This window comes from Eucalyptus grandis, chromosome 1, assembly GCF_016545825.1.
Source record: "Eucalyptus grandis isolate ANBG69807.140 chromosome 1, ASM1654582v1, whole genome shotgun sequence".
NCBI classification, from domain to species: Eukaryota; Viridiplantae; Streptophyta; class Magnoliopsida; order Myrtales; family Myrtaceae; genus Eucalyptus; species Eucalyptus grandis.
This window is the reverse complement of record NC_052612.1, coordinates 16,389,970-16,413,611: the sequence shown is the minus strand read 5'-3', so window position 1 is coordinate 16,413,611 and position 23,642 is coordinate 16,389,970. Positions and strand designations below refer to the sequence as shown.

The 23,642-nt window shown below is 39.3% G+C and overlaps 3 protein-coding genes across 6 annotated transcripts; all 3 read left to right on the top strand.

The window, feature by feature from the left end:
- Positions 1–134: 134 nt before the first annotated feature.
- Positions 135–6,200, top strand: LOC104431447 (prosaposin). Its single transcript, XM_010044105.3, has 6 exons — positions 135–291; positions 1,649–1,744; positions 2,548–2,696; positions 3,829–4,026; positions 5,088–5,147; positions 5,783–6,200. Exons 2-6 carry the CDS (start codon positions 1,654–1,656, stop codon positions 5,942–5,944), a joined length of 660 nt encoding a protein of 219 aa, XP_010042407.2. The 5' UTR covers positions 135–291; positions 1,649–1,653; the 3' UTR covers positions 5,945–6,200.
- A 3,886-nt stretch (positions 6,201–10,086) lies between these two features.
- Positions 10,087–22,160, top strand: LOC104431545 (CBL-interacting protein kinase 2-like). Of its 4 annotated transcripts, none has more exons than XM_039309343.1 (4): positions 10,087–10,207; positions 10,308–10,412; positions 11,787–13,551; positions 21,930–22,160. In XM_039309343.1, the coding sequence occupies exons 3-4, from the start codon at positions 12,211–12,213 to the stop codon at positions 22,023–22,025; spliced, it is 1,437 nt and encodes a 478-aa protein (XP_039165277.1). In that variant the 5' UTR covers positions 10,087–10,207; positions 10,308–10,412; positions 11,787–12,210; the 3' UTR covers positions 22,026–22,160. The 4 variants fall into 4 exon arrangements, with proteins under 4 accessions (XP_039165277.1, XP_039165280.1, XP_039165270.1 ...); XM_039309346.1 differs by having other exon boundaries at positions 10,201–10,219; XM_039309336.1 differs by lacking the exon at positions 10,087–10,207 and having other exon boundaries at positions 10,247–10,412.
- Positions 18,600–22,124, top strand: LOC104431643 (CBL-interacting protein kinase 2). Its single transcript, XM_010044270.3, has 2 exons — positions 18,600–18,750; positions 20,546–22,124. The coding sequence occupies exon 2, from the start codon at positions 20,598–20,600 to the stop codon at positions 21,915–21,917; it is 1,320 nt and encodes a 439-aa protein (XP_010042572.2). The 5' UTR covers positions 18,600–18,750; positions 20,546–20,597; the 3' UTR covers positions 21,918–22,124.
- Positions 22,161–23,642: the final 1,482 nt, after the last annotated feature.

Sequence of the window (23,642 nt, the reverse complement as noted above, 5' to 3'; positions counted from 1 at the left end):
AAATAAAAATCTTATCCAACCAAAAAAAAAAAAAAAAAAAATCGTATACAAAAGCCAAAATAATATTCTTGCCTTACATCATTCAAATATAATAATAAATAAAAAAACTATTTTCTTGCGTTCTGATTGGAGGCGACTTTTTCTAAAAGATACGGCGATTGATCGATGGAACAATAAATCACGCTTCCCTCCGTCTTGGCAATTTCAGCACTCCAAAGCAATCCGTCCTCCCTTCGCTCCTCTCTCTCTCTCTCGCTCAAGCACGGTCGCATCTCTGCTCCTGGGACGAAGGTAATCTCTCGTCTGGCTGTCTTTGCGCGGTCGGTTTTGAGCACCCTTTGGTTGATCGGAAGCGAAAGTCGGATTCTTTAGCCTTTTTCCCATCGATTGGTTGGCTTTCGGGTTCGCGGTCCATGTCGGTTGAATTCGTTTGTGGCGAGAGTTTCTTGTCGTGGGTTTTCGGCTTTATGGGTTGTCCTAGGCCTGACGTCATGTGGGTGATCGGGGGATTTCCGGGTCGAGCCGTGGTTTGATCGTTCGCTGATTTTGAGGTTGCTTCGTGGAGAAGTATGGGCTAGAACTGTGAATTCTTATTCGAAATCAAGGATTTGAACAAGGGTCTCCTCCTTTTTTTTTTAGCTTCAGAAGCTTGTGTGGTTGAATAAAGTATCCTGGTTCCTGTTTGATTTGGTTGGTTTGTTTTGCCGCTGGGGTTAAAGCTTGCCTTTCAGGGGATAGTTAAGGTGTTGAGCAACTGGAGTCTTCTGTCGTCTGATATCTGTTAGAAGATGATTAAACTGCGATGCTCTTGCGCTCCGTCTGACTTGTTTTGTCGGTTTAATCTTGTTCTAGTACTTCCAGTCAGTTTACTGATTGAAATTCAGCAAGACCGACCTTGGGTTTCTCTCGTTGTTTGTGTGACTTATAACTGAATTGACAGTATCCATTTGCAAGACTTGCCAGGTTGTACCGAGTGCTTTGTTTTTGCTTAGACCATGTGAAGAGTTGGAGTTAGCTTGACTTTTCCAAAATAACATTTTCCTCCCTGTTTGTGGTTGAGTAGACTTTGCCTGGGGAGAGACTCAATTTTTCATGGGACTTGGATTGGATGGACATTACAAATACGATTGTTAAGGATGATGTTGTAATGATATCATTCCCTAGATGGTGCCTGTTGTTTAAACCATGCTTTTATTAATAGGCCATAGTGGGTCCAGTTTATTTCAACTCCCTTGCTGCAAATACAACGTGGATCATTCTCTTTTTGGGGAATATATCAGGTATAAGGAAAAGACCCAATAAGAATAATTGTAGTTGAAATGGACAGAAGAATAGTAAAAAATAAAGGCTTTCCTTAAATAGACGTGCAGATGATTAAAATTCTTAGGTCGTTGTTTTTGAATATTGTCGTTTGCAGTTAACTTTGTCATTGCACGTGTATCTAGCCTTTTGCAGTAAACTTAGTCATTGCATTTGAATTTGGCTTTGCAGTTAAACTAAGCTGTCATGCATCTTGTTATGTGCAGTTACATTTTGATGGTCGAATTCTTTGAAACTTAGATAGAGTCATGATCATTCAAAGTTATCATAGTATGTTATTGTTTCATCTTGGATGCTAATGGTGGTTTGAATTTATTTGGTTCTCCAGGTGCGATGGAGGGGAAAATAGGTCTTTTGTTTGTTCTTCTGTGGAGCACAACCTTCATCTCTGATGCTAGACAACTAACTCACTCAATTGTGAGAGGTACTCATTGTTCATTATGTTGCTTGAAGATGTTTATTTTCTGTTATGAGCATAGTCAACTCATGGGTATCTGATTCTTAGTGTTGGGACTTATGTGCTTAATCTTTTTGTTCCCTGTGCTGTCTTATTCTGTTTTCACTTTGATTGAGGTAGCATTGCAGGCCTCAAATTTTCACTCTTTTCATTTGATATCAATGCAAGCTGATAAGACTTGTTTTCCATGACTTAAGAGTATTTCAGTGGTATTGCTAGGATTCTATTTATGTAATTAGAATGTGTACATGCTCAGGTCATTGCTTTATACACCAGTATGGTTACTTCTGTCCAGAAGTTCTTTGATATTATAGTTCACTATGTAGAGTTTGCTTTGAGCAATTACTACATGGATGTTGCTTGAGGTGCCAGCTCCACAGACCTCTGTCTGAGTAATGATGCCTTCAGCGATAAATACTTAAGCAGATCAATTTGCTAATTAATATGTATTAGCATCAATTTTTCTTTTGTAGGTATTAACCTTAGTGTTACTGATGCAGTTCTCTTTGAAAAAAAAGTCTGAGCGCTGTCAGTTTTCCTGTTATTTTTGTCTTTAGTATATTGCAAAGGGTAGAAGCATAGGCTATTGGTTAATCATTCAACGTTTATTGCAGTTAGCATGACTAAGTCCCTCCTATCATACTATGAAAGTAACTTTCATTTTTTGGGGTGTTCTTTGGCAAGGCATCTCATTCTAGTTGCTGAAACTTATAAGACAATGCTGTGGAATGACATTTTATTTTTTAACAAGAAGGGAGTTCATCTTTCAGGAGAAGGTTTGAGGAATGATAATGTCTGCATGCTTTGCGAGGAGTACACTGCTCAAGCACTTGATTACATTGGTGACAATAAAACCCAGACTGAGGTTCTTGAACTTCTTCATAAGAGTTGTTCCCATCTGGCATCTTTTGAACAAGAGGTACTGTTCTTCCCTTATTCTAGCTATTTTTTTGTACAAGGACAATGAAGTTTTTCTTTGCCTTATTCTCCTCATGTTTTCACCTTGGATCTTCTAGGTCTCTCTTTATTTTCTCTACTCCATCTTCATCCTCATCTTCATCTTCTTTCTTTCTTTCTTTCTTTCCTTTTTTTTTCCTTTCCTTTTTTCTTTTTTGGAATGGTAGAAGAAGGCTTCAATAAAAATAAATGGAGTCCTTACAAAAGGTTTACAACGCTGATAGTCTAATTATCTGCATAAAGTTGCATTGTGACATCAAAATGTGAAAGTAGCATTGATGCAGGTGGTGAGCAACCAAAAATCATAAGTTTTTCCTTTTGACTATTACCCTCGTCTGGCCAAGTCTTCTGCACAACAATTTTATTTTTCATTGTTGTGCTTGGCCTCAAATTTGTCGGATTTTCTGGGTTAAGATCATGCAGTCTCGCATTCAAAGAGTTCCAGCCTGGTGTTTTGTCTCTCCACTGATCATGTCAATTACTATGTTTGCAATTGACTTGACCTCTAAAGCCTATGGGAAGTCTGAGATCATCCTTAAGGACCTATTGCTCAGTCATGACAGTGGTAGCGGTAGCGGTAGCTATGTCCTTGGAACATCTTTAGCGCACTTTTCCCGTTCATTTCTGACGGATTATTACCTGTAGTGTTGAACTTCCACAGCTTTTCCTGACTTTACTCAATGGAGATTGAGCTCTGAATTAGCTTTATCTTAGTTGCTCAAACTTTGATTTAGTTCTTGCCCTTCAAGATATTTTCCTCTTATTTGCAGACAAACTGTGTGCTTGGTGATTGGCAGCTAAGTGAAACTGCTAGTCTTGATCAAGTCTTCTGATTCATCACTTGCAGATAATATAGATATCGTTCTAGCATAGAGCTAGCAAACTGCCTCTATGTGTTAGCAGAGCACAGTCTTCTGTGAAATTGATGTCTGGTTAAATTTCCTGAAGTGAAAAGTTGAAATTCACACAATAGTGGAATGTTGCCTCAATAGAATATATAAATTTGGTGACAGAATAGTTGTTTTCTCAGCATTTTTTTCCTTCCATTTCTCTAGTTCATGGACACTGAGCCTTGTCTGTCAATATATCTGCAGTGCCTCAGTTTGGTCGACTCCTATGCTACTCTCTTCTTCTCAGAGGTATCCTCAGTAGAACCTGAAGAGTTCTGTAGGAAGGTCAACCTGTGTGAAAAAAAGGTGTTCCTTTCTTCACAACTTCGGGAGGATAGCTGTGAATTGTGCCATCATGCTGTCTCAGAAGTCTTGGATAAATTGAAAGACCCCGACACACAGGTTACTGCTTTTTATCTGCATCTAGACTAATCACTGTTGCTTTGATAATTGTTCATGCCTTGTTTGCTTGCGTATGCAATTGTGATAGTGAATGCAAAGTTTATGGGTAATTGATTTATCTTATGGCAATACCACATTAGGTGTGTGTTGAGTTCTACCTGCGAATCAGTTAGTTACCAAAGTTAAAAGTAAGCCGACGTGTAGTTACCATTTTGAGTCTTCATTAAAGATTTTCTTGAAGCAAGACAACTTTCTGCAATTCATAAAGACTTCTTTTTGAAAACCTGCAAAAATCTTTGATATTTACTATCAAGAGCAAACATTGTGTCGCTTCTGTGGTTGGACTCAATGAGAGAAGCATGACTTTCTTCATAGTTCTTCATCTATGTCTTTTATTCTTCCTTCACTAAATAGAGAAGCTGATTTTTTATGATTCTTTGTTGTCATTGTACTGTTAAGAGTTTCCATCTCCATTTGTGCCAGCCAAGTTTCTGTTTCATTAGATAATTTAAAGTTGAAGCTTCAATTAGACATTGAAATTTTCCAATGTGCTATTTTACTTATGCAATAGGAGTCTCAGGCAAATTACCAAATGCGAAGAATAGCATGTGTGTTAGATAACTTTGAATGCCATTGGTTTGTTTGCTTCCATAGTGGCAGTTGAAAACTTTGAATGCCAGCCTTACAGTTTGAGCCATGGAACGGAAAATGTCATCACATTGATGTTCAGGCCATCGTCAATGACACTGTTCCCATGCCTTTTGTTGTGTGTTGTGGTATATATGAAAATGTTTAAAGACCAATTCTTTGTTGTATTGCAAAAATATACTAGAACTTCACAAATTGTTTATAACAGAAAGTGCAAGGGTTTGATTGCTATATTGCCATGTCTTTTTTGGCCAAAACTCTCGGTAGTGTTTAGTGCTGCAATTTTCTTGCAATTTATGATGCACGAGGTTAAACTCTTAAGGAATGTCTAGTTCAATTTTAGTTCTTTTATAACAAATCCAACAATCCCTTATTGAATTCGTTTTTTTCTAATGAAAAAAATTCTTCATCAGATGGACATAATTCAGATTCTCCTCAAGGCTTGTAATTCCATGGAAAGCTATGCGAAGAAGGTGAGGATTGTTCATACTTTATATGCATAAGACTTTTTTTTCTGTTTAGTAGCTACTAGCCATTGGCTGTTGTCCATTTTATTTTAGAATTAGATCTTTGATTCAGAGCTCCTTATTGTTAACCAAAAGTGAAATGCTCTAGTAGATATTGACTGGAGGAGATCAGTCAATTCTGCTGGGTATCTCTTGAATGTCACATCTGCGAAATGCCAACAAGAGAGGATATATGACTACTTGCGATGTCTGTTTGGGACAAACAGTGTCCTCTCTCTTTATTTTTCGCATTTTGAAAAACGTTTCACCTCCTTTATGGGAGTCAAACCAATAGTCAATTTTTACAAGCAAACTTACTGGTGTTGATCAAAATAGCTTTTATGTAGAGGCAAAGAAGATAAAACCAAATTTGTAGGGTATCCAAATAAGCTATCTAGAAAACAACTGGAATTTGGGAGGCATTGTATTCGTATGTTTTGCATCAGAGCAGAAGAAAGCTCCAAGTTCCGCTTACTCGAATTTAACACTGGAGATTAATCTGAGCAAGGCATTGGGTCTCTCCTAGGCAGTAGTTTGTCATACTTTTCTTGTCCACGCCATTGTTCCACTATAATGGTTTCTCATGTTATGTCTTTCGCCAGTGCAAGAAGATGGTTTTCGAGTATGGGCCACTGGTTCTCGCCAATGCGGAGCAATTTCTGGAAGCAAATGACGTATGCACCACTTTGCATGCCTGCAAAGCTTCTTCTACCATCACGGATGTAGAGGTGCTGGAAACTTCATCTGTAGTTGCTTCCTCTTAGATGCGGCCCTAGAGATGGGGTGGCATCAACCTTCATCTGTGGTCATCATCTGCATTCTTTGCTTTCTGCTGTATACTATACGTACCAGTGTGATTGGAGACGGACAGTGCTTTATCCAAGATTGAACAGAAAAGCAAACCAAAATCGAAAGTTCCATGACTTAATATGTTTGTAAAGTATCTTCCTGTCATGCATTTTCCATAGGAGTGGGGGAGAGTGGTCTTTCTATACGTGAGTTTCTGCTTTTTCTGCTGCATATTGTGAATGCTTGCAATCACATACTTTTTCTGCTGCTCGTCTCAAATTTTCTTTGTCAAGATTCTCTCAATCACTTTTTCCCTTAGAAGATTGAAGAATCTCTGCAGTCTGCTGAGTTTTTCATTTCAATATTGTCGGGGTGTCGGGGTCGGTCGGCAACCCAATTCTTCTCAGTGGCTGTTGCCACATCTGTGACTCTTATGAGCTAGTCCCCAATGAATCAACAACGGTGGGGGTTGGCATTGGATTTATGGAGCGAGACTCGCCTCCCCGATCGAAAGGTCGGTCCGACCGCACCTTAACCACTACTCCGATCCTGGCAAATCCATGAGGGGTCGGGTTCGCGGTCTGCCGAGTCAGGGGGTCCTGTTTGTGCCCTCTATCCTTTTAAGGAATCATCTTTCGATGCATTGATAGCCATCAAGTCATGGAAGGGTAGATTTCAGCATTTCATTCGACCCCTCAAGATGACAAAAGACATTTTGGCCATGTTGCGACAGCAGATCGGTCCCTCTGAAAACCATAGAAGCCCTCCCACGTCTCCTCCTTCGATCATATCCATCTGTTATACTCTGATATCGTGCCAACTTGTACTCGAACTTTCTACCTTCTTATCGCGAAATGCTCATGATAACGCCCCTACAAAAGCCATTGAGACACGGCACGAAAGGGTGTTGGATTAGGTGAAAAGATCACCACGAGCAATGATCATGGCTTGCACCAGCCAATCTTATCAGGACCGGTTCGTTCTGTCCTACCACCTCAGGTGCACCTATCATTCATTCTCCTATATAAGAATTCTAGACTCGATTACTACCACACCAGAGCAGCTTCAATTTAATATTAAACCTTCTTAAAAATTTTTAAAAAAAATTAGGTGAAAATACACACATGATGCCACATCGAAAGAGACAAAATCTGCCATTAGAACATTGAATTTGAGAAGACAAGGGAAGAATCTATCAAGAGGTCGTCACCAGTTGCGACCTCTCCGAGATATACTCTTCTTACATTGGTTTTATAATCTCATTTATAGATTATTTAAGCCGTCAATATTTTAAAAAATTCTTTTTTTTCCGTAATATTTAATGTATTGTCTTTGTAATAACCGTTAGAAGACAATGTGCGTGAGAGAAGAAAATACTAAAAATCGCCGCGACATTTATCATTTGCTTAGTGTAGCCGACCACAAGGACTATAATTAGTCTCAGGCTGAGTATAATATATGCAATTTGAATTTAGTGATGATTAATTTGATTAATGGTATTTTGGGGAAAGGCTGAATTTAAATATTATTTTGTTTAACTAAACACTTATACCCGTTGTTCTTCTAAAGTTCAACGCCTAGAGAAGCCTAACCATCTAATTAAGTAGTTCAATACTTGCTACTTGAAAAGGACATTATAATATCTAATTGACATATTTCGATCTACCCTCTCGTGGCGGACAGCAAGATTCAATCATTCGAAATGCAACTAGGCTCATCGGTCACCAAAAAATTTCAATATCAAATTTGTTTGAGTGTGGCTTATACTTCCATCGATAAAAGGCACGGAGGTCTCATTTTTACTATCTATTTTGTTATATTTATGCATTTAATCCTAATAGAAGTTGGGTAGTAGATAAAAGATTGATGTCCAAATCACCGATTTCTCGAATAACTAAATCATGTCTTTCGATTGATATAGTGTGACTACTTTCTCCTAACGTGAGAATATATTCGTGCATGGCCCAAAATGAGTCGGACCGAGGTCGGAAATTGAATCGGTCTCGATGCAAGATCGCGAAAACGGCATCAAATCAATTACGACTCATTTCTTCGTCCACGAAGATAGCGACACGAAAGTAAAACGGCAACATGCGATGTTGCCGCAACGTATGGGGAATGTCTGCCTACGACCGACCAATGATCGGAGGACACGCGTATGGCCGGAATTGGCAACGCTTCGGCCGCACGCCAGGCAGACGCGGCAAGGCCACGTGGGCCCACATAGTCCGAGCATGGGAAGCTTCCCAACAGCCCCACGTGTCGTTTTCTCATTGGTGGAGACCCTTTAACCGCCGAGACCGGTGGTCTTGAACGGCAGTTGGAAACGGGTGATCAGAGGCGGAGGAAGCTTCATGCGCAACTCCGATCGCAGAAAGAGAGTACAGCCAAATTCGAGTTTTGCCCTCATCAATTGCACGTGCCAATTAGGTTCAAGAGCTATAGATTTCAAGTCAAGATCAAATTGATGACTGAATACAATCACGACTCTTCGATACTTAGGGTTTATGCCTTGCTTATCAGTATGTAGTTGTCGTCACGAGTTGAACTCATAACATGCCCGTGCGGGTTAGTTACATTAATAACATGCATATGCAAGTTTTGACTAGGAGCGTTTTATGGATATGTTTGAGCATGTGTAATAAAGAATTAATTCAATTTCAAAATATTTATCGTACGTATCACAAAGATTTGAAAGAAAAAAAAATCTTCTTTATTAGATTACCAACTGTATTTGTCTGTCGCAACTCGCAAGTGCCTGTTTTCCTTTCCCGTTTTCTCATGTGCTCTCATTTATGAACCAAATTGATTTAGAAAATTATAAAGTAGATTAAAAGTGCATTAGTTTTGCGAAAAATGAATGATATGAAAAATATCTCCCTAAAATTGATCGCTTGAATTATTGAGATATAAATTGTTATAAAAAATAAAAGAAATTTTTTTATTGATTAATAATTTTGAGTGAGATAAGTGATCCTTTTTAAAAAAGATATTCTCTAAATTATTCTTTCTTTTTTAAGAAATGAACGGAGCCTAAGCAATGTCGGTGATCCATATTCCTAATAATTGGTAGGAAGCAGAATCCAAACTCAATTGCGTCATCAAATAAATCAAGCAATCTCCATCGTTAATAGCCATAATGAATAATAGAGCCATTATTCCTCTTTTCTTGTACCACCTCGGTCAGAACTACATTAAAGTCATGAAACCTTGTCGGACACGAATTCATGACAAGAGTAGTACGAGAATTGTCCTCCTAGTTCAAAACTCAACACCAAATCTTAAAGAGTTAAAATAACAAAAAACTCTAAATTAATATAATTGCAACAAATTTATGCCATCTTACATCAATAAAATCTATGGTAAATTTACCACATATATATATATATATATATATTTTTTTTTTTTTTTTTGATACCGATGATCGTCCTGACACACCTTACAGGTGTTCATGGCCTCTGCCGGACACTAACTAGCAAAGACCAACGACTATACCTTAAGGAGGACTAGCATGGGACCCTACCATCCATGGCTCCACACTTAAATTACAATCAACCAGTTGGAAAATCAAAGCCAAGATCTCAAGGTCGATTAAGCCCTAACCAACTTTGCTGCCTACAGGTAAGTTAAATTCACCAAATATTAATTTCTATTAAATTTTATTTTTAAATTACTGAATTGACTGATAGAATATATAGTTTGAGGTTTTTATCATTCATTTGTTATAGATGTAATCAATACTAGTTTAAGGTTTTTATCATTCATTTGTTATCAGATACGCGTATCCCCGAGGAAGGTGGGGTTTGTGATTTTTTGTGGTATCAATCTAGGTGATTTGTTATAGATGTATTGGTTTGTGATTTTTTGTGGTATCAATCTAATTTAACGAAGATTAACAAATGATAAATTTGTCATTAATGTATTAATTGACGATTTTTGTTTGTTTCTTTTTTTTTTTTGGTCAGTATAATCAAAAAATTAATTTAGGCAAACCTTCAACCTAACCAGGGAATCTTGACCCAGGAAGCCCTTTTCACCAAAGAGGGAAAGAGGCGAACTTTCCTTATTACAACCGCCGCAACATGGAAAAGGAGCGTGTACCGGTGGCAAGATTTTGAATCGCAGAATGCCAAAACATGGTGGGACACTCCACGTTTTTCATCTCCGGGCGAATGGCGCCCTGCTGAAGCCGTGGCCCGAGAACAAACGAGTGAATATTCGAAACGGCAAATTGAATAGTGAGTTTCGTGGTGGGTGGTGTGCGGTTCCCATTTATAAGAGATTTTTAGGTTTTTTGGCTCCCCTCACGTCACCATTCATTTTGCTTTTCCTTCACAGTGTGACCCTTCTGGTCTCACCTCGCTTCTCCTTCTCCTTCAATATCATCCTCTTCATCTGGTTCTTGTTCTACACGGGTCGGATCTCTTCTGCTTCTTCATAAAGGTATGCTTTTTTTCTCCTTTTATGCTGCTTCTGTCCTGGAAAATTTCTTGAGTGCTGGAAATTTTGGTTTTTTTTTTTTTTTTTTTTAATTTATTTATTTATAGGTTTTGGTTTCTGGGTATTGCGTTTTTGTCCGATATGGCCCGTGTTTGATGTGGGTTTGATCTTCTTGTTGCGCAATTTTGCTGGCACTTTACTGGTTTTTGTTGTGTGTACTCTTCTGCTTTGTCATAAAGGTATGGCTTTCACTCTGGCTTATGTTGCTTCTGTCCTGGAAAATTTCTTGGGTTTTCAGAAATTTCGTTTTTCCTTATAGGTTTTGGTTTCTGGGTATTGCGTTTTTGTTCGATTTTTTGCGTCTTTGATGTGGGTTTGTATCTTCTTGTTGCCCAATTTAGCTGGCACATTACTGGCTTATGTTGTGTATACTCTTCTGCTTTGTCATAAAGGTATGGCTTTCACTCTTTTCGTGCTGCTTCTGTCCTGCAAAATTTCTTGGGTTTTCAGAACTTTCGTTTTTCCTTATAGGTTTTGGTTTCTGGGTATTGCGTTTTTGTTCGATTTTTTGCGTCTTTGATGTGGGTTTGTATCTTCTTGTTGCCCAATTTAGCTGGCACATTACTGGCTTATGTTGTGTATTCTCTTCTGCTTTATCATAAAGGTATGCTTTTTCTCCTTTTGGGCTGCTTCTGTCATGGAAAATTTCTTGGGTTTTTAGAAATTTTGCTTTTTTAATAGGTTTTGGTTTCTGGGTATTGCGTTCTTGTTCGATTTTTGCGTGTTTGATGTGGGTTGGCAATTTAGCTGTCATATTACTGGTTTATGTTCTGTTTATTGTGGTTGTTCTAGATTCAAAGATCTTTCTTTGCTGGGGAAAGCGCTTTTCAAGCTTTCCCCTCTTTTGAATTGAAGTTCTTTTTAGGCATCTTTCTATTCGACACTGAACTTGATCCATTAATTGTTTTTGAGCCGTCTTTTGTAACTTGTTAGTGTTCAAGAGACAACTATGTGAATGCAATGGATATTTGGCATTATTGTAACTTTTGAATTGTTTTGCTGATGTTGTGTCGGAGATTTGGATCAATGTCATGTCTAATATTTTGTACTGCTCTCATGTTGTGATGTTCCACGTTCTTCAAGAAATATGTCATATTCTTTCTTAATTTATATCTGGTTAAGTTCTTAATCTGAATTTTTGCAAACTGCTTCGCTTGATTCTTGGTTCAGTAGTGATTGCAGCTCTTGGATGGTGCATATCTCATGTGTATAGGGCTGCTTAAATGGCGTTCGAGCTATTTACGGTCAGAGTCATGCACTCTTTCAACATCATGTTCGACAATGACTGTATCCTCTTCTACCTTTTTTCTGTTGCAGGATAAATTTCTAGCATTTTGCAGCAGATTGAAGCTTAGTTTTGGCTCTTCCCTGTGCCCTCAGACACTTAATTTTGCAGAGTGCTTCCCTTCTTCAGTAGTCTCTAGGAAATCACCACAACCTGGGAATGCTGAAAAATGTGCTTGAAAGTTGAGAATCCTTTTCTGAAGGTTGATGGGGCTTTAACTCTATGTGTAGAGCCCTTGATTATATTGGATGAGTTGGGGGAGTTAGTTGATAAATCAGTCATCATAGTTTCTCACATGCCCTCTATAAAGTGTAACTTGAGAGAATATGCTATATTGAAGTATGATGTCTGTGAAGATGGTTGAGCATTTCTGATTTTCTTCTAATTTCTGTACATATCAGTTGTTAATTATATTGTACAAAGTTGTCATAGAAGTAAGTGAAGTACTCAGTTGAAATGGAGAACAGAGGGGGTGTTCTGATGCATCGATATGAAGTGGGAAGATTGCTTGGGCAAGGGACGTTTGCCAAGGTTTATTATGCGAGGAATATCAGCACGGGCATGAGTGTTGCCATCAAGATGATTGACAAAGAGAAGGTTTTGAAAGTTGGAATGATTGATCAGATTAAGCGAGAGATTTCGGTCATGAGATTAATTAGGCATCCGCATGTGGTGGAGCTTTATGAAGTCATGGCCACCAAGACCAAGATTTACTTTGTCATGGAATGTGCTAAAGGCGGTGAGCTATTCAACAAGGTAGCCAAAGGAAAATTGAAGGAGGACGTCGCACGGAGATACTTTCAACAGCTGATTGCTGCTGTTGATTTTTGTCACAGCCGGGGTGTTTGTCACCGTGACTTGAAACCAGAGAATCTGCTCTTAGATGAGAATGGGAATTTGAAGGTTTCTGACTTTGGGTTGAGTGCCCTTTCTGAATCAAAGCGTCAAGATGGGTTGCTCCACACAACTTGTGGGACCCCTGCTTATGTTGCTCCAGAAGTGATCAATCGAAGGGGTTATGATGGATCCAAAGCGGATATTTGGTCATGTGGCGTGATCTTGTTTGTTCTATTAGCTGGTTACCTTCCCTTTCATGACTCTAATCTCATGGAGATGTACCGAAAGATTGGAAAGGGAGAATTCAAATTTCCAAACTGGTTTGCCCCGGATGTGCGTCGACTCCTTTCGAAGATCTTAGATCCGAACCCGAACACAAGAATTTCAATGACCAAGATTATGGAGAGTTCTTGGTTCCGGAAAGGTCTAGACTCCAGAACTATATGTATTGTAAGAGAAGTGAAAGAACCGCCACCTCTTGATGTAGATGCATTATTCGGTCCGGATGAGGGTGAAAATTCCAGTACAGAGTCAAAGCAGGAACCTTCGAGGCTTAGCAACTTGAATGCTTTTGATATCATATCATATTCTGCAGGATTTGACCTGTCTGGATTGTTTGAGGGAGTGGATCAAAGAAAGGAAGTTCGGTTCACAGTGAATAAACCTGCTTCTACTATAATCTCTAAGCTCGAGGATATAGCCAAGCGCCTGAGGCTGAAGGTTAAGAAGAAGGATGCCGGATTGATGAAATTTGAAGGCACCAAGGCTGGAAGAAAGGGTGTCCTTGGTTTTGATGCAGAAATCTTTGAGATTACTCCAGCTTTTCATTTGGTGGAGATGAAGAAGTCAAGTGGGGACACAATGGAGTATCAGAAAGTATTGAAGGAGGAAATGAGACCAGCTCTCAAGGACATTGTCTGGACCTGGCAAGGAGAGCGACCGCCGCCACCCCCACCACCTCCACTGCTGCATCAGCAGCTTGTGGAACAAGAAGAATCACATCCTTCTCATGATTCGACTTTGCCAGTCACTTCGTCGTTGGATTAACAATGAGTACTCTCCAGACTTTGTGGATTTCACCTTTGTCCTCAGATATTGTTTCTATTGTTCAAGTGGTCGGAATTACGTAAATGGTGTACTCAGTGATACTCTGTGAAGTTGACTTTACTATACTGTGTCGCATCTTATTGTGCTTTGATTGTCAACAATTTGGTGTTTTGTGTCCTGAGATTGTGTTGGTGGCAATGGGTACTCACAATTCCCTTTCTTCCTTTTTAGGTTGGCAGCATTTCTAGTTAGGACATTAGAATAGCGGGTCATATACTTCTCCCGAAAAAGCAGCATTCTAGACAGTCTCTAATCAAAAGTATTGCGTGTTTGTGATACCATGTCTCATGCTAACTTAAATCACTACTCAGATCACGCTTCTCCAGTTTGATGACATGATAACAAGGAGTTTTTCAAACTTTTAATATTGGAAAGCTTGATTGGCTCTGTAATACCAATTTCACACGATGAGCGTATCAACAATGAACTTTCTCCTCTCCATATGCCACACATTCCTCTGCGTCTTAAATTGCAAGGTCTATCGCCTATCCACTGAGCTAATGTAAGGTCAAATTAATAGGACCATGGTGTGTCAGTGTACCGCCAATTATCCAAAGTTCTAATTTGACTCGGTTATACTTTTCTGCTAGTTTCAGTGTGCCATTCATTGCATTTCAAGTCAGCTAGGGCCAGAGTCCGATCCGGTCTCTCCAAAGCATTCGTATCATGTTCTGACTCATTCGGCTGCTTGATAATTCGGTGCAGGTTTGTCTCCTGTTTTGCGGAGTTCCCCTTTGGAATACCAATCAACTGCTTGATAATTGGGTACATGTTTGTCTCCTGTTTTGCGGAGTTCCCCTTCGGCATCCCAATCTTTGTATTTTTCCCTGTTTCTGTCCCTGGAATGGAAATCACCCTTTTGTTAGCTGATTTGCTTGTCATTAGTACTGGGAGTAGCATGCATTTTTCATGCTCTTTGGGCTAAATTGTGATTTTGCCTTTCTAAGTCCCTCTTCCCAACAGCATATGTAGGTTCTGTTATTCTTGACAATGGGGCTTGACGTTAGCTCATCAACTTATTATGATCTTTTTGGTGCGGATGCTGTTTATCATCTGATCATTCGATTTTGTTCCAGAATTCTGCCTTTCAATTTGAGTCTCCTATTGCAAGCAATGAAACTATTAGGGAAGTTTCACTTCTTGAGCTTTGTCGTCGCCAATCCACTCTTGAGTTCCACCGATGTTGCCAAACATTGCTATAAGCATTGTCCAGCTCATATAACACAAGCTACATCTATTCTCTATGCAAAAACTGAGCATTTTGCAGCTGTTCTTGAACTGCAAATGCTTGTCTAACATCTGATGAAAATGCTATTGTGCCTTGCCTGTCAGAGCAACTTAGTGTGAAATCATGATCACATTGCTGGAATTTCATAGAATTCTTCGACCTTAGCTGAGATGATTGGTGGGTTCATGAAATCTTGCCTCATCTCGGTGCAACTGCACACACTCTAGACAGCAGCAGATGCTTTGAGAGTTATCACCAAGTGGTGGTGAACCTTTCGCTTGTTTTGGGATGGGAAATGCTGTTCTCTTCTCTTCATTCAGGGCCATAATTTTTAACTAATGCAGCTCTGGCAATAGCTCCATTCTCTGAATTCATGCGAATGACTCTTTATGTTTTTACTTGGCCAACGAGAGAAACGAGTGACCTTCATGGACATTTGCTAAAAACTACTGCATGCCACTTGTTGGTTGCTACCATTTTAAAGTACGCGACCAGCATCGCGGTGATCGCCTGTCGGTTGCAGCTCATGTGACCAATTTCATGATCGTCTCCGTGAGAGAGAGAGAGAGAGAGAGAGAGAGAGAATGGAGACAGTTCACTAGACAAAATCTATTGCAGTCTTGAAGAAAATTGTGAGTTCTTGAGTTATGAATCTGAGTTTGTACGTTACGCGAATCTAAACAATATCTTCTCTGGCATACTTAATATTCCTAGCAACTAGCAAAAACGGGTAATTGTAAAATTTTATGAGATTATTATCAACTATTTTAAAAGCTGACTTGGTCTTTTGACTAGTATTAAGGGTGAAAAATTTAAATAGGAAGGCATATGAAGTTTGAAAATATTAAAATTTAAGACCTTTAGCATTGATATAATGTAAGATTTTATGGAATCATTGTTAATTATTCTAAAAGTTTAAGTTATTAGATGAGTATGATTTATTATTTAAATATTATGATATTATTTTAAAAGCTCAAATTGTTAGATGAATGTATAATTTATCATTTAAATATTATAGTAATAGTGTTTGCATGTCTCTATTGCAGTCACTCAGTATTTCTCATTAAAAAAATCTCTACATCCAAGTGGGTTCACTTCACAAACACCAGCCATCCCAAGTCATTCAGGAAATGTTCAGTTAAAGTTTCCGTGGACTTGGATTTTCGTGGGACAATCGTTAAACCTTGTCGAAGGATATACGCCTTGTGTTTTGTGAGAATGGATGATGGGTGGGCTAGGGTCGAATTCAGCAGATACTACTATGATTCCTAATGGATGAGGGCACTGTCAGATCACCTGTTATCGATCACTTCTCCAGTGGAACTATTGCATTACTCACCTTGGTGTGAACTTTTTAGCAAGAACAGTCAATCAGTTCCTAGATCCACCGTGCCAGAGCCAATGGGACGCAATAATTCGTTATCCAAGGTACATTCAAGGTGGGTCGGGTGAAAAGCTTATTGTGCTGGAATTGAGCTTGTAAAAATTCAGATTCTTGACCGTACGTAAATCTGAGGATTAACTTTAGCCGATTTGTTCGTCCAATCTCTTTACAGTCATCGTGCGAGTCCCATTCAGAACAGTTTATGAACGTATAATATGCATGCCCCGGACTAATACTCATTGGTCGTGGCAATTCTTGACCATGCCATCCCGCAAAGATTGGGAATTATTAGAACATACAACCCCATGCTCCTAGTTCCCATAGCCCGCCCGATAAACACAGACACTGTGGAGGTGGTCGGCTCAGGCGAATTGGTTAGCGAAATGGTCAATTATCTTCTGTGAGGTCACGAGTTTGATTCGGATCGTGAGCACACCGAACATAATGTCTGTCCCACCTACTTTACTCTCATAAAAAGGAAACAATGAAAATGAGTTTAAGCGAGAGCATTGGTAGGTAAAGGAAGCATTTTTATTTTGGTAATGACACATTAGCCTTGTTGTTTCCTCTGTTGTTCTTATGGCTGAAGAGCGAGCACGACTGCAGCTCCACCGAAAAAAAAAAAAAAAAGAGCATTTACGCCTAGCGCCTCCACCAAACCCAGACGTGGACGTGGTGAAACGAGAGCGAATTCAGCTGGTCGCGTATATATATTGGGTTAAGAAATGGGTCTATGACCATTTTGATAGGTCTAGCAATTATCCAACCCATTTCATCTAGGACAAGCCCTTGAGAAGTGTGTAAGTAAATAGAGAATATGGTCTTCATTTTTTTTTCTTTTTTTGTTTGGAGAAGATAGATAATAGCTATGTGTTGTTCATTTGAGTGTTGCTTTTTATTCTTTTAATTAATATAAGATTTTGACAATATAACTACATTTGAGATCTAAATATAATGTATTGTCTTAGATGGTAAGGAACTTTGCTCATTTTCTCATGGTCATGGTTTTGAGTCTTATTAGAAGCTAACTCGACACTTGATTGCTCAATCCAAAATAAAAACTCATAGCAAAACAAAAAAATAAAGGGAGAAAACCTTTAAATATATCAATTTGCAATAGCATATGAGAAATAGTTGATTTCACAAAAAAAAAAAAAAAATCTTAAACTAGTATACCGTGACAAATTTACTTTATATTAGTTTCCATTAAATTTTATTTTTAAATTGCTGAATTGAATGACATATAGCAATCGATGGAGTGTACTAATTTGAGGTTTTTATCATTCATTTGTTATAAGTATATTGATTTGGGATTTTTTGTAGTATCAATCCAATTTTTCATAAGGGATAAATTTGATATAAATGTACTAGCTTGTGGTTTCTGTTAATCAAATTTATTTTGGTTAGTGGTAGTCAAAAAATTAATTTAGATAAATTTATCATAAGTGTATCGATTAATTTGAGCTAAATTTGTTATAAATTTATTAATTTAATTTTTTTATGACACTAACCCAACCTTCAATCGAACCGGGCAACCTTAGGAACCCTCTTCACCGAAGAGAGAAAGACGTGAACTTTCCTTGTTTTTTTTTTTTTTTTTTTTTTGGTAAGGGTGAACTTTCCTTGTCACGACCGCCACAACAGGGAAAAGGGGTTGTACAGGTGGCGAGATTTTGACAAAATGCCAAAAGCACGGGAGGACGCTGCACGTTTTTAATCCCCGAAGCCGTGGCCCAAGAACAAATGAGTGAATATTCCAAATGATGGATTGAGAATTTTGCAGAAATGTACGTGTGCAAGTGTGCGTGTGTGAAATATGGCTTGGAACCAGTAATGATGATGTGTATATGAGTGAATTGCTAGGGCAAGGAAACATGGGATAAGAAAAGAAATACTTCTATTATGATAGTTGGTATTGCAAAGGAAAGGAAGGAGACTTTCTAATTTTCTACTACCGAGGGCAAATGTCCACTAATTCTTGTTTATAGACATGAGTTCAGTACAGAAAATAATATAAATTTCAGCTCGCTTCTTCATCTCTTTCTTCCAGATATTCTTCCAGATATTCTCTTTGCTTCTTCCTTAATCTGGGGTTCCCAATACGTTTGTTGACTTTTGTTGACTTTTCCTTTTGCCAACAATAGAAAGAGTCCAACTTCTTCTTTTCCTCCTTATTTGTTGACTTGAAGCAAGTCCACTAGGCATGCTTAATTCTTAAGCAGACTTAGTTCGAGAACCTTTTAACAATTGAGTAGCAAGTTTCTTGGTGCCATTTATAAGAGATTTTTGGGATCCCTCACCATTCATTTTACTTTTCATTAACAGCGCGACCCTTCTGATCTCACCTCGCTCCTTCTCCTTCTCCTTCTCCTTCAATATCATCCTCTTCATCTGGTTCTTGTTCTTACACGGGTCGGATCTCTTCTGCTTTGTCATAAAGGTATGCTTTTTTCTCCTTTGTGCTGCTTCTTTCCTGGAAAATTTCGTGAGTGTTGGCAATTTCGGTTTCTTGATAGGTTTTGGTTTCTGGGTATTGCGTCTTTGTTCGATTTTCCTCGTGTTTGATGTGGGTTTGGTCTTCTTGTTGTGCAATTTAGCTGGCACGTTGCTGTTTTTTTATTGTGTGTTCTCTTCTGCATTGTCATAAAGGTAAGCTTTCTCTCTTTTTCGCTGCTTCTGTCCTGGAAAATTTCTTGAGTCTTTAGAGTTTTTTATTTTAATATTGGTTTTGGTTTCGGGTATTGCGTTTTTGTTCGTGGAAATTTTCTTGGGTGTTCAGAAATTTCGTATTTTTTTTACAGGTTTTGGTTTCTGGTTATTGCGTTTTTGTTCCATTTTGCGCGTGTTTGATGTGGGTTTGATCTTCTTGTTGCGCAGTTTAGCTGGCACATTACTGGTTTTTGTTGTGTATTCTCTTCTACTTTGTTATAAAGGTATGCTTTCCCTCTTTTTGTGCTGGTTCTGTCCTGGAAAATTTCTTGGGTGTTGGAAATTTCGATTTTTTTTTTATGGGTTTTGGTTTCTGGGTATTGCGTTTTTGTCCGATTTTCCTCATGCTTGATGTGGGTTTGATCTTCTTGTTGCGCAATTTAGCTGGCACATTACTGGTTTATGTTGCGTGTGTTAGAAGATAGTAGAAATTCTAATCGTTAGAACAGTCATTTTTAATTTAACTCATAATTCAAATTAAAATAGAATATGTATTTCTAACTAGGGAAAATGTCACAAATGGTCCTATACTATTACTCAATGTACAATTTGGTCCCTGAACTTTCAATCGGCTCAATTTGGTCCTTGAACTATTCATAAATGTCCGATTTGGTCCTTGAACTTTCGATCGGCTCAATTTGGTCCCGAATTATTGATAAATGTCACGATTTAGTCATTTGTTACTGTTTTTACTTTTATTATTATTTTTTTTAATTGTTTTTTTTTTTTTTGCTTCTTCTCTCTTCCCTCCGACTCCGGCGTGGGAACCTCGCCAGGACGCAGGCGAGGGCGGCCCTCGCCCGACACCGGCAAGGGGCTCCCTTGCGGCTCCCTCGCAGTCCGGCGAGGAGCGCCTCCGGCGTCGGGTGGGGAGCCCCCGCGCCGACGCCGGCCGCGAGGGAGCCCCTCCCGGCGTCGGGCGAGCACCCGGCGTCGGGCGGGACTCCTCGCCCGGATCTGCAAGGGGCTCCCTCGCCCGACGTCGGGAGGGGCTCCCTCGCGGATCTGCGAGGGAGCGGCAAGGAGCCCTCGCCGGCGTCGGGCAAGGCGGCTTCCTTCCGCGGGAGGCGGCGGAGGGAAGAGAAGAAGCAAAAAATAAAATAAAAATAATTAAATAATTAAAAATAATAAAATAATTATAAAAAAAAAAAAAGAAAAGAATGTAATGAAGGACTAAATCAAATATTTATCAATAGTTTAGGGACCAAATTGAGCCGATCGAAAGTTCAGGGACCAAATCGAACATTTATCAAATAGTTCGGGGATCAAATTAGCCGATCGAAAGTTCAAGGACCAAATCGGATATTTATTAATAGTTCAAGGACCAAATTGAGCCCCGATCGAAAGTTCATGGACCAAATTGCACATTGAGTAATAGTATAGGGACCATTTGTGACATTTTCCCTTCTAACTAATATTAATAGTTATTAGTTATATATAATAAATAATATTTATCTAATTTAATTAATATTTTTATATAGTTTATAGAATTCTAATTTCCTTTTAATTTCTGTACATATCGGCGGTTGGTTATATTGTACAAAGCTTTCACAAAAGTAAGTGAAGTACTCGGTTGAAATGGAGAACGGAGGGGGTGTTCTGATGGACCGATATGAATTGGGAAGATTACTTGGGCAAGGGGCGTTTGCCAAGGTTTATCAGGCGAGGAATATCAGCACGGGTATGGAGGTTGCCATCAAGATGATCAACAAAGAGTATGTTTTGAAAGTTGGAATGCGGGATCAGATTAAGAGAGAGATTCAAGTCATGAAACTAATTAGGCACCCGCATGTGGTGGAGCTTTACGAAGTCATGGCCACCAAGACCAAGATTTACTTAGTCATGGAATTTGCTAAAGGCGGTGAGCTATTCAACAAGGTAGCCAAAGGAAAATTGAAGGAGGACGTCGCACGGAGATACTTTCGACAGCTGATTGCTGCTGTTGATTACTGTCACAGCCGGGGTGTTTTTCACCGTGACTTGAAACCAGAGAATCTGCTCTTAGATGAGAATGGGAATTTGAAGGTTTCCGATTTTGGGTTGAGCGCCCTTGCTGAATCAAAGCATGAAGATGGGTTGCTCCACACAACTTGCGGGACCGAAGCTTATGTTGCTCCAGAAGTGATCCATCGAAGGGGTTATAATGGATCCAAAGCTGATATTTGGTCATGTGGCGTGATCTTGTATGTTCTATTAGCTGGTCGCCTTCCCTTTTTTGACTCTAATCGCGTGCAGATGCTCCTAAAGATTGTAAAGGGAGAAGTCAAATTTCCAGAGTGGTTTGCCCGGGATGTGTGTCGACTCCTTTTGAAGATCTTAGATCCAAACCCAAACACAAGAATTTCAATGACCAAGATTATGGAGAGTTCTTGGTTCCGGAAAGGTCTAGACTCCAGAAATATATGTATCGTAAGAGAAGTGAAAGAACCGCCGCCTCTTGATGCGGATGAATTATTTGGCCCTGATGAGGGTGAAAATTCCATTACAGAGTCAAAGCAGGAACCTTCGAGGCTTAGCAACTTGAATGCTTTTGATATCATATCATATTCTCCAGTATTGGACTTGTCTGGATTGTTTGTGGGAGTGGATCAAAGAAAGGAAGTTCGGTTCATGGTGAATAAACCTGCTTCTACTATAATCTCTAAGCTTGAGGATATAGCCAAGCGCCTGAGGCTGAAGGTTACGAAGAAGGATGCCGGACTGATGAAATTCGAAGGCATGAAGGCTGGAAGAAAGGGTGTCCTCGGTTTCGATGCAGAAATCTTTGAGATTATTCAGGCTTTTCATTGGGTGGAGATGAAGAAGTCAAGTGGGGACACAATGGAGTATCAGAAGGTACTGAAAGAGGAAATAAGACCAGCTCTTCAGGACGTTGTCTTGACCTGGCAAGGGGGGTGACCGCTGCCGCCCCCACCACCTCCACTGCTACACCGGCGGCTTGTGGAACTAGAAGAATCACATCCTTCTCATGATTCGACTTTGCCAGTCACTTTGTCGTTGGATTGACAATGAGTACTCTCCAACCTTGTGGTCTTTTACCTTTGTTCTCAGAAATTGTTGTTGTTGTTCAAGTGGTTGGAATTACATAAATGGTGTACTCAATGAGACTCAATGAAGTTGACTACTATATTGTGTTGCATCTTATTGTGTTTTGATTGTCAACAATTTGGTGTTTTGTGTCCTGAGATTGTGTTGGTCATGGGCAATGGGTACTCACAATTCCCTTTCCCCCTTTTTAGGTAGGCAGCACTTCTAGTTAGGACGTTAGAATAGCAGGTCATATACTTCTCCCGAAAAAGGAGCATTCTAGAGAGTCTCTAATGAAAAGTATCTCGTGCATGTGATACCATGTCTCATGCTAACATAAATCACTACTCAGATCATGCTTCTCCACTTTGATGATATGATAACAAGGAGTTTTTGGAACTTTGAATATTGGAAAGGATGATTGGCTCTATATTACCAAGTCCACATGATGGGTGTATCACCAATGAACCTCTCTTCTCTGTATGTCATGCATTCCCCTTCGTTTTATATTGCAAGTTCTATCGCCTACCCACTGAGCTAATGCAAGGTCAAATTAATCCGTTTTAGGACCATGGTGCGTCAGTGTAACACCAATCATCGAAAGTTCTAATATGACTCGATTATACTTTTCTGCTAGTTTCAGTGTGCCATTCATTGCATTTCAAGTCAGCTAGGGCCAGAGTCTGATCCGATCCGATCCGATCTTTGTATTTTTCCCTGTCCCTGTCCCTGGAAGTGGAATATCACCTTTCTGTTAGCTAATTTGCTTGTCATTAGTTCTGGGAGTAGCATGCATTTTTCATGCTTTTCAGGCTAAATTGTGATTTTGCCTTTCTAAGTCCCTCTTTCCAACAGCATATGTAGCTTCTGTTATTCTTGACAATGGGGCTTGACATTAGCTCATCAACTTATTATGATCTTTTTGGTGTCGATGCTGTTTATCATCTGATTATTTGATTTTGTTCCAGAATTCTGCCTTTTAATTGAGTCTCCTATTGCAAGCAATGAGACTGTTAGGGAAGTTTCACTTCTCGAACTTGGTTGTTGCCAATCCACTCTGAGGTCCACCGATGTTTCCGAACTTTGCTCGGTTATAAGCTCTGTCTGGCTCATATAACACAAGCTATATCTATTGATTAACCGAGCTCTGTCGGGCTCATATAAAGTTATGTCTATTCTCTATGCAAAAAAAGGAGCATTTTGCAGTTGTTCTTGAATTGCAGATGCTTGTCTAACATCTGATTAAAATGCTATTGCGCTTTGCCTGTCAGAGCAACTTATTGTGAAATCGTGAGCACATCGCTGGAAATTCATAGAATTCTTCAGCCATAACTGAGATTATTGATCAGTACATGAAATCTTGCCTCATCTCACTGCAACTGCATACATTCAAGACAGCAGTAGATGCTTAAGAGAGTTATCACCGAGTGGTGGTGACCTTTATGCTTGTTTTGGATTGGGACATGCTGGTTTCATCTCTTCATTCAGGGCCACAATCTTTCATTCATGCAGCTTTGGCAAAAGAGAAACGAGTGACCTCCATGGGCATTTGCTTGGGACCACTGCATGCCGCTTGCTCGTTGCTGCCATTTTAAT

Excerpts from the sequence above, each read along its gene's own strand:
- LOC104431447 (XM_010044105.3), top strand. The coding sequence starts at position 1,654 with ATGGAGGGGAAAATAGGTCTTTTGTTTGTTCTTCTGTGGAGCACAACC. Across the intron at positions 1,745-2,547 it reads AACTCACTCAATTGTGAGAG|GAGAAGGTTTGAGGAATGAT; the intron begins GTACTCATTGTT and ends TTCATCTTTCAG. Across the intron at positions 4,027-5,087 it reads TGAAAGACCCCGACACACAG|ATGGACATAATTCAGATTCT; the intron begins GTTACTGCTTTT and ends ATTCTTCATCAG.
- LOC104431545 (XM_039309343.1), top strand. The coding sequence starts at position 12,211 with ATGGAGAACAGAGGGGGTGTTCTGATGCATCGATATGAAGTGGGAAGA. Across the intron at positions 13,552-21,929 it reads CGCCGCCACCCCCACCACCT|CCACCACCTCCACTGCTACA; the intron begins CCACTGCTGCAT and ends CCGCTGCCGCCC.
- LOC104431643 (XM_010044270.3), top strand. The coding sequence starts at position 20,598 with ATGGAGAACGGAGGGGGTGTTCTGATGGACCGATATGAATTGGGAAGA.